We start from the raw sequence: 9,551 nt of genomic DNA, 5'->3' as shown, positions 1-9,551 counted from the left end.
CTCTTCTTTTAGTTTGAATTCGTTCCTAATATTGACGATTTAAATTGAAAAGGTTTCATGATGTAATACTTATTTTTGAAGTTAGTAATAGATAGTAAGTAGTATATTTTAGATAAATAGATATGATACCTTTGTAAGTTCTGATACAAATTATTAAAAAGTCTGGATCTTCTATTGCAACATTCAGCAACAATGTGTTATTGTGAAATTTCAGTCCACAAAAGTTGGCGATAATTTTGTTGGGATATCAATAATTTTGAGACAGTATCTCTATTTACTTGCCGAGCCATTGTTTAAAAGGCACGCTCTTTAATTCAAAATCATGATTCAATAGTCTTCCTTCGTGTACTTATGGAAGGAATTTTTCTGCAATTTATTTGTGACATTTTGCTTATGGATTTCATTTACAATCACACCCATCTTATTTATATCATACTTCGTCACCACGATAGATTTAGTATTTCTTATATTCATTAATTTTGTCATTTTCAGATTTTATCCATAATTTTAACCAAAAATATCAATAATATCGTACAAAAAGCTCAAATGCTCAACCTTTAGAGCACCCACTACGCTGCCCCCCCACCGTCCCTTAAACTATTATTTGAGGGCCCCATTGTACTTTATTCCTCCATCCCTTAACTAAGGGACGGAACCTGCAACGCTCCGTCCCTTAAATTACTATTCATTAAATTTCATTTTTTATTTTTTTTTCCAACCCAATTCAATTAAAACAAACACACTTTATTAAAATTAAAACAACATTAAAATTCAAAAAAATAGAAAATGGACATAATTAAAATCCTAAAAAAATAAAAATGACATAATTTAATTTTCTCCGCCAAAGTTTTCCCAAATGTGCTCAATTAGATCCTCTTGGAGTTGGGTCAGCGAATAAATTTTTTTTATTCGTGACGTAATTATTAAAATTCCCTCATCCGAATAAAATTTCCCTCAATTAGATCCGTAAATAAATCAAAAAAATAATAATAAAAAAAGAAAATAAAAATTAACGGTAACATTGCCGTTTGAAAAATAAAATTTTTTTTTATTAAAATTCGAATTAAAAAAAAAGCGAATTATTGCGTCATCCGTGACGACGCCCACTCGCGGGCCAGCGAGTGGGCGTCACGCATGCATCGGGGGCGCGACACGTCGCCCGGGCGTGTGTCGGGACGGCGCGTCCCTTGTCTCGCGGCTACGGGCTACGGGACGGGCTGGGGATGGGCTCGGTACGAGACGAACGTTGCAACACGTCCTGCGACGGAACCATCCCTCCGGGACGGAACGCGAGCCGCGCGCGGGACGCGTAGTGGATGCTCTTAGTGTAATTCAATAATTACATGCTCAAATGCTCATATTATTCGAGGAGAAATATTCGAAACATCTTATTTGTCTGGTCATAATATCAAGTTTGGATTCAGAATAACAAAATGCTAGTAGTAACGTTTTTATACGCAACATTTTTAACAAAATTTAAAAATTCCCAAAACTCATATTTCGATCTTGTCACGCTGAATGTTAACGTGGAGACGCAAATACTAAATGATATGAATTAGATTTATTGAATTATATGATGCCGAGTTTTGACGTAGATCAATTCAATAAGATTTAACATAAAAAAAATTATCACCACTTTCATCAATATACAAAACTCGTATTATACTAGTAAGTCTAGGACTGACTACGATGGTGATGACAATATCTCAAAATCAAAAGCTTGGAGTAAAAAGAAGATGAGAAAAAATTAAGATTGCAACAAGGGATTGGAATCGAAAAAATTGGCAGGTCTGAGCTCAAAATAATCATAGAGAGTAGGCATAACGGGAAAATCTTCTTGAATTGGTGTGTGATGAAATCCAAGTGTATACCACACCACCAAGTCTGTGTTCACAATTCCCAAATTCCTACACAATCCCAACAACAACATGTTAGTAACTATGTACAATAATCAATGTAGCTACAAATTTGAATTTTGTAAACTAACCTACGGCTCCAAACAGCCAAGCCATCATCTCCACGGCTCCTATCGGCATAGAACCCTCCGGCCCATCTCTCCGACCTGTTGTACCGAGTCACCCACACTTGATACTTTGTGTAAGCTGCCCTTCTCTGCGGGTAGTCATCATCAGCCAACAATGACACCGCCGCTTTTCCACTGATCAGCCTGTAGCTCACCTCGTTCCCGATCTTCGTCTTCATGTTCGGATTCGTGATGTAAATGTCCACCGCCTTCGATCCTACTTCAAACCTTCCCTTGCCTTCTCTTTTCACAGTCTCCTTAACTGCTGTCCAGTAGCTCTTCCTACGCGATCTCTCGCCTGCCTTTGTCCGCTTTCTTCGTAGCTCGGACTTAACTACTGAGTTAGCTTCACCATCAATGTCCATGTCTAGATAGTATGTTATGAAGTGATCATGGTAGTTTCCCACCAAGTTTTCTGCTACCAAGTTGCCATACATTATATCTCTCCTTATTTCTTCACTATTTCTGTATTTTGTAGCCTTCATTTCTAAGACTCCTGTTAAGCTTACCTGTCATGAGATGAGAGAAATGTATTCAAAAAAAAGATCTTCTAAGTTGAAACAAGAGTAGACATAACACGTATACTTACTCCTACTTTGATAGATCCACTTTTCTTGAACTCCCAATCAAGAATGTAGTCATAGTTTCCCACAGTTGCCACCATTCTAACAACCAGATTCACCTCAGCCTCTCCACTTGTGATCTACAATCATAACCAACTCAATTTAAAACAATTAAAACTGTTTTAATAAAACCATCAATACATAAATTAAGTTTCACATGTGTACCACTTTTCCAGGGACACCAACTTCTGTGTGCCTCCAAGCCACATTCCCAGTGTAGAGCTCGAAAATGCAGATGGCACGCGGCACCATCTGCGCGCTCCCATCTGTGCCTGCCATGTGTCCATCCAGGTACACAGCCCCGGCCGGGCAGTCCATGCCCGGGACAAGGCTACTAGCTGACCTACCAAACCCGAACTCCCCCACATCCATGAAGGTCCTGTCATACCATTCTTGGGTTGGATCCATATACGGGACAAACGTCTCTGACACGTGGCCCCTGTAAAGAACGCGCCTGCCAAACACACTAGCCGTTGATATGATGTGGCCCGCCCGTGCATTAAACGCCACGTGAAACTCCCAACTAGCCCACTTCACACTATTCCCTGTGATGGTTATCTTGTTGTTGTTCCCACTGCAAGAAACAGGGCTAGGCCTCTGCCTTTGAAAATCAGTGCCTTCAGCTTTAGGCAAAGGTTCTCTTGGTCTATCTGAATAGCTCAAAACTCTGTTTTCCTCAACATCTACTAGAAGACTTATGCCTTGAATTGGCCTAGCCCAAATATTTGATGTCCCATTTCTGTAAAAGCATGTGACCTTAACAACTCTTCTTTTTGCAGCCTCTCCAAACCAGCCTACTGTGAGGGGCAGGCATGACACCTCCGATAAGTCAAGCCCTCGTCTCAAGATCGAATTTTGAAACGAGGGATGCTTCAAAGATAGCCTGATAGCCTTGAAAAACTCTTCAAATGTGAATGGAGGGTAGCCATATCCTTTGTAGACTTGGTCGGAGACAATTGAGCCCGTGATCAAGTCTACGATAAGCTCATGTGTTTTGCCACCCACACGAACCACTGCCTTAGCTCTACGAGTGGGGAATGGTGCGTGGTGCCTGTTTGAAGACGACCATTTTAGGACATGATGCTTCTCTGGCTCATCCACATCAACATAGTGGAAGGTTATGTTAGGAGATGAGGAAGAATGGGATGTTTGGATGCTGAGCTGGACTGTGTGGATTTCTTGAGGAGTGAGAGGGTCTAAAGGGTGGCATAGAGATGATGATATGAAGAGAAAGAATGCAGAAACAAGTGAGAGAAGGAGTGTCATGGCATCAAGAAATGGATGTGAATTTGTTTGGTTCAAGATTCAATCACTGTTAACATTTATGGTTTTCAAGAATGGGGATATTGTATACATAATTTCTTTTTACTTCAGTGATTGATCCGAGATTTTAGCCTTGGCATTCCATGCTACTAGATGTCAGCTTTTCTTTGCTCCAAAGCAAAACATATCTGTAAAAATTAAATGAGGATTATCTAGTAAAGTTTGTGACTTGCTTTGAGGGCTAAGTTTACTTGATTTTCTGCTTTTCATTTGAGAAATTGAGAACTATTTGTTCATTACGTTTCATCTCTGGCTGCTGTAAACTTTTGAATAATCCCACCAGCCCCTTTTGATATAAACAATCAACTTTTAAATTTGAAAAGTAGCTACATATATAAAAGCAAGAATTTGGAATCTCATTTGATCCATCTCAAAAGTAGAGGCAAATTTGGACAAAGACACTACTGAACTGAGAAGTTTGAGCCAGCATGATTTTTTACTTCCATTTCTTGCTCCGTGTAGAGTGTGGGACATCCTAAAATGACAAATGAGGTCTATTTTTAAAGGACGAGGGAATATATAATTTTGCTAGCTTTAACTAAAACATTTGAAATTTGCTTATAATACCTTTGGAATAAATGACCAAACAAATCAAAATAATCATAAAAGAATTTCCTACTATATTACTTTAGAAATATAGATTGAAAGCAGGGATAGTATTTCGTCATAATATTCTTTTTCTCTCTTGCATTGCTATCTCATTTCGTGGAAACACGCGAACCTAAACAATTGCATCAACTACACCTTTATCATCATCATCAGCAACAACAAAACAAAACAACTAGCCGGTTATGTCATGTGTAACACATTACTCAAATTAAGACAAATTATTAAACATAAAGGGATTGTAAAGAAAAAGCGATTTGGATTAGTTAAATATCGTTACCAACTAATCAAGTGAAGATGGAGTTTTGTGTAAGGGATGGCGACAAATAAAAATGAAAACGTGTATAACTAAACAAAGTTCCTTTCACTATCAAATTTTGCAAGGTTTGTTCACACCTCCAAAAATTAATAAAATAAAAAGAGAATCAAATGACGAAACTCTTTAGTCTCATAAACTTAAGAATTCCATATATACAAATTTTTATGAGTTTTAGTTCGTAATTATCTTAGAATTGTGTCAAAAATATGTATACACAAAAAACGCAATATTGATAAATGAATTAATCATATGAAACAAAAGGAACTGAGACATAGAAATCAAGTCAACGTATTTATGATTCTGCTTTAATGTTGTGCACTTGTTTAATTCTTAATTATCTCCAAACTAGAAATTATCTATTTCTTTCATGTTGATATTTGTTTATATTTAATCCAACTTTGCTACCATATTGACCTCGACACCAAACCCTTTTGATATAATCCCACCAATCAACTTTTAAATTTGATAAGTAGCTACTTATATAAAAGCAAGAATTGATATCTCATTTGATCCATCTATAAAGTAGAGGCAAATTTGGATAAAGACACTACTGAACTGAGAAGTTTGAGTCAGCATGAATTTTCATTCCCATCTCTTGCTTGTAGAGCGTAGGATTGTGCTCGAAAAAGTTGGATGGCCGGAGCTCGAACGACTCAGTCAACGTTGGCATGATCGGAAAATCTTCCTGGCATGGCACGTGGTGGAAACCTAAAGTGTACCACAGCACAATGTCTTTGTTCTCAATTTCCCTATCTCTGCATTATATTATATGGCCAAATAAAAAGAGTGAAAATTATTAGAAGTCCTAAAAAATTTCATTTCAATTGATATTACATAGTATGATACTGATAAGTATAATATATGTACCTTTTGGTCCAAGTAGCCAAACTGTCATCTCCATGGCTTCGATCAGTGCACAACCCTCCAGCCCATTTCTCAGTCTTGTTGTAAGGTGTAACCCACACGTTATACTTAGTGAACGCTCCTCGGATTTGTGCATAGTCGTCGTCTGATAAAAGGGCTCCGGCTACTGATCCTGGTACCAGCTTGTAGCCCACATTGTTTCCTATCTTAGTCTTTTTGCTTGGGTTCACCACAGACACCATTGTTGCTCCTGAGCCAAGCCTGATTCTTGCATCAGATTCAGTTTTGGCTGCTTCACTCTCGGCCCTCCAGTAGCTCCTCCTCAGAGATACGTCTCTGCTCACGCGAGACGTCTTGAGGTCAGTCTTGATCAAGGAGTTTTCTTCGCCATCAACGTCGAGATCAAGATTGAAGATCAAGAAATGATCATGGTTCACCCCTATTGTGTTCTCTGCTAATATTGTCCCATATACTTCCTCATGCATCTGATCCTTGTGTGTGTAAACTGATCCCTTCACTTCAAGTAGGCCTGTCATCCCAACCTACTCCCACAAATGCAAATGCAAATGCAATCAAATCATCCATCTTGATACTCTATAATCAACAACATAAAGAGGCAAGAATGTTACTCACAGTGACTCTAATGATACCCGTTTGCTTGAACTCCCAATCCACAATGTAGTCATAGTTCCCGACAGCCGATACCATTCTAACAACGAGGCTGGACTCGGGCCTGACCTCCGTTATCTGCAAGCATGAAAGTCAATTGACAAGTCCAAAACATGAAGAGTGAGACGACAAATGACTTGCCGTTTTGCCAAGTATTCCAAACTCGGTGTGGCGCCACATGACATCTCCTGCGTGCTTCTCGAAAATGCAGAAGGCGTTAGAGGTTCGCGCAGGCATCCCATCTCCTGAGGTGAAGTAGGCATCGACGAACACCGCATTTTTGGGGCAGTCCTTCAAAGGCACAAGCGGCACAGCAGAGACTCCGAATCCAAGCTCACCCGAGTCAAAGAAAGTCCGGTAGTACCACTCCTCTGTCAAGTCCATGTATGGTATGAACAACTCAGACAAAAATCCCCTGTACATCACTATGCGCTGCTCATCCCTTTCACCATCGTAAATCGACGCCATTGATATCACCAGACCGGCTCTCATGTCGAACGACACATGCATCTCCCAACCTCCCCATCTACACCATTTCAACAATTATACAATGAATCAATAGATAGTAGTACTAATGCAAGAATGGTGAATCCAATTTTTTACCTCAAAACATGTCCATCGAAAGTGAAATGGCAAAGTGGTGCATCCTTATCTTCATCATCAGCATCAGATGGAGTGGAGCCTGTGTAGTCTGTCCCCTGAGCTTTAGGGACGGGAACCACAACGCGGTCACGAAAGCCAATGATCTCCATCCGATCGAGATCAACGGCCACGGTGATGCCCTCAACAGGCCTCATGTACATATTAACCGTCCCGTCCAAATAGTAACACATAACTCTCACCATTCTCCTACTCTTCTCCTCTCCAAACCAGCCCACACTAAAGCTCATGCACACCAATTCCTCCATCTTCAGCCCTCTCTTCTCAATCGAAGCGACAAAAGGCGGATACGACGTCGCGAGGCTGCTCGCAGCCACTTGCTCCTCTATATTCAATAGAGGGTAGCCGTTTCCTTGGTAGAGCCGGTCAGAAACCACCGAGCTCCGGGAAAGGTCAACGATGATTTCATGGGTGGCGCCGTGGATGCGAGCAAGGACTAACACGCGGCGGGGTGGGGCCGAGTGGGGGTTGGATATCCAGCGTAGGATGTGAGACTTGTTCGGCTCATCTAGGCCTACGTAGTGGAAGCTCACGTTGCCGTTGCAGTGGCTTTTCACGATGGATCCGACTTCACTTAGCTCCAACGGAGTTAGGGAGTTCAGAGGGTGATGGCTATCTTGGGATGAAAATGAAATGCCGATTTGGGATTGAAACAAGATGATGAAGAAGAAGATGACATATTTCAGTGATGGAACCATTTTTTTGGCTGTGTTTGAGGGTATGGAGGTCAGGTGATGATTTTCAAGTGGAGAATTTTATATTGTTGGAAATGGAAATATAGTATAGTTGGTGAAAAGAAAACGACCTTATTATTATTCTTTTAATATTTTGGGAAACATGTGATGCGCTGGTAAGGGAATATGGAGTACTATATTTATCATTATCAATTATCATTATCATTATATTTCATCATATGGGGTACATGATAAAACAAACTGATAAAGTGGTACGATAAAATTTCCATATTTTCATCTCTTTTTTTTCAATAAACTTATCATAAAAGAGAATAAACTAACCAATTGTAAATTGTAATCATACTTTAGATATCCAATAGATTTTGTTCAAAAAAAATATACACTAATTGTCGTAAAAATTGTAGTACAGTAAAATTTAGTCGAATTCTAAAAATATACACTAATTGTCGTAAAAAATATACACTAATTGTCTTGCTAATTTTAAAAATCAATTAAAAATTTATGAAAGTTGGATTTTTCTTAATTATCTTATAGTAATATATTATTCATATTTTCAAACAAAATGTCAGTTCTTATAAATAAATAATATTTTTTAACACATCAACGCTAACATTAACATAGTAATAATTGGCAACATTTTTATAAATAGACAAAATTTGTGTTTCTAACACTCATGCCCTATCTTGACATAATATAATTGATGAAATCAGGGTACATTTCGGTCCCTCGATGAATGATATGTGTTTCGAACCTAACAAGCTTGCTTATTAGAGCATCCACAGCGGTGAGCAGGACGTTGTCCGTCCATCCGTGCCAGCGGTACGGCACCGCTGTCCGCCGCTGTGCTCTTGCCACTGGCGCGGCGCTGCTCGATGCATCGAGCACGCCCGTGCCAGCGAGCAGCTGACGTGGTGCGTTCTGATTAGACAATGACATTTCCGTTGGAAATTCAAATTTTTTTTAAAAAAATCGAAAATAATACCAAAAATTAAAAAAAATATTTTTAGAAGCCCAAAAATCTGGCTGTTGTTTTACCGTTTTTCTGGATTTTATTTTTATTTTTATTATCCCCAAAATCATCTATAAATACACACATTCATCATCCATTTTTCACATCAAATCATCTCCCATTCATCTCTCATTCATATTTTTTCATACAACTTATATCTACATCTTCCTCTCTCACTCAAACCCTCAAATGGATTTCACCCATCTCATTGTGGAAGCGGAGCGCGAAGAACAAGAATACTATGAACAACATCGTGCTGCCTATGAAACCTATGTCGCAGCGAATACCCCCACCCCTCCTCCTCAACCAACTAGATCAACTCGCCGATACATCCATTGTGACCGGGAGGGAGCCAACGAAAGGTTCGTTGCCGACTATTTTTTCGACTAGCCGCGGTTTCCGGAAGATTACTTTCGGCGCCGTTTTCGCATGTCAAAACGCTTGTTTATGCGTATTGTCAACACATTGTCCGCCCGTGTTGAATACTTTCAAACAAGTACAGACGCAGCCGGTCGGCAAAGTCTCTCGGCGTTACAGAAGTGTACGTGTGTCATCCGACAACTTGCTACTGGGCTTGTTTATGTTGAATACTTTTAGGTTTAAAACGCTTGTATATTGTCAAAACGCTTGTTTATGTTGAAACGCTTGTTTAAAACGCTTTTAGGATTTTAATTATGTAATTTTTAATTATTTTATAATTTGTAATATTATTCCGGTTATTTTTAATGCATTTTAATATTGTGAAAATGTTTTTATTTAA

At 39.1% G+C, this 9,551-nt stretch overlaps 2 protein-coding genes across 3 annotated transcripts; both read right to left on the bottom strand.

Annotated features, from left to right (window-relative positions):
- Positions 1-1,610: 1,610 nt before the first annotated feature.
- On the bottom strand, positions 1,611-4,041 carry LOC121799691 (primary amine oxidase 1-like). Of its 2 annotated transcripts, none has more exons than XM_042199139.1 (4): positions 2,812-4,041; positions 2,613-2,726; positions 1,988-2,532; positions 1,611-1,907 (listed from the first exon to the last, which is right to left on the bottom strand). In XM_042199139.1, exons 1-4 carry the CDS (start codon positions 3,910-3,912, stop codon positions 1,748-1,750), a joined length of 1,920 nt encoding a protein of 639 aa, XP_042055073.1. In that variant the 5' UTR covers positions 3,913-4,041; the 3' UTR covers positions 1,611-1,747. The 2 variants fall into 2 exon arrangements, with proteins under 2 accessions (XP_042055073.1, XP_042055074.1); XM_042199140.1 differs by having other exon boundaries at positions 2,619-2,726.
- A 1,335-nt stretch (positions 4,042-5,376) lies between these two features.
- Positions 5,377-7,832, bottom strand: LOC121798223 (primary amine oxidase-like). The gene is made up of 5 exons (XM_042197126.1): positions 7,031-7,832; positions 6,569-6,953; positions 6,392-6,505; positions 5,762-6,300; positions 5,377-5,649 (listed from the first exon to the last, which is right to left on the bottom strand). The coding sequence occupies exons 1-5, from the start codon at positions 7,783-7,785 to the stop codon at positions 5,442-5,444; spliced, it is 2,001 nt and encodes a 666-aa protein (XP_042053060.1). The 5' UTR covers positions 7,786-7,832; the 3' UTR covers positions 5,377-5,441.
- Between the last annotated feature and the right edge of the window lie 1,719 nt (positions 7,833-9,551).

This window comes from Salvia splendens, chromosome 4, assembly GCF_004379255.2.
Source record: "Salvia splendens isolate huo1 chromosome 4, SspV2, whole genome shotgun sequence".
In the NCBI taxonomy this organism is placed as follows: Eukaryota; Viridiplantae; Streptophyta; class Magnoliopsida; order Lamiales; family Lamiaceae; genus Salvia; species Salvia splendens.
Note: the sequence above shows the minus strand (reverse complement) of the source record. Positions and strands in the feature narration are given on the sequence as shown.

Excerpts from the sequence above, each read along its gene's own strand:
- LOC121798223 (XM_042197126.1), bottom strand. The coding sequence starts at position 7,785 with ATGGTTCCATCACTGAAATATGTCATCTTCTTCTTCATCATCTTGTTT. Across the intron at positions 6,301-6,391 it reads CGGGTATCATTAGAGTCACT|GTTGGGATGACAGGCCTACT; the intron begins GTGAGTAACATT and ends TTGTGGGAGTAG. Across the intron at positions 5,650-5,761 it reads TTGGCTACTTGGACCAAAAG|AGATAGGGAAATTGAGAACA; the intron begins GTACATATATTA and ends AATATAATGCAG.
- LOC121799691 (XM_042199139.1), bottom strand. The coding sequence starts at position 3,912 with ATGACACTCCTTCTCTCACTTGTTTCTGCATTCTTTCTCTTCATATCA. Across the intron at positions 2,727-2,811 it reads TTGGTGTCCCTGGAAAAGTG|ATCACAAGTGGAGAGGCTGA; the intron begins GTACACATGTGA and ends TTATGATTGTAG. Across the intron at positions 2,533-2,612 it reads GTGGATCTATCAAAGTAGGA|GTAAGCTTAACAGGAGTCTT; the intron begins GTAAGTATACGT and ends ATCTCATGACAG.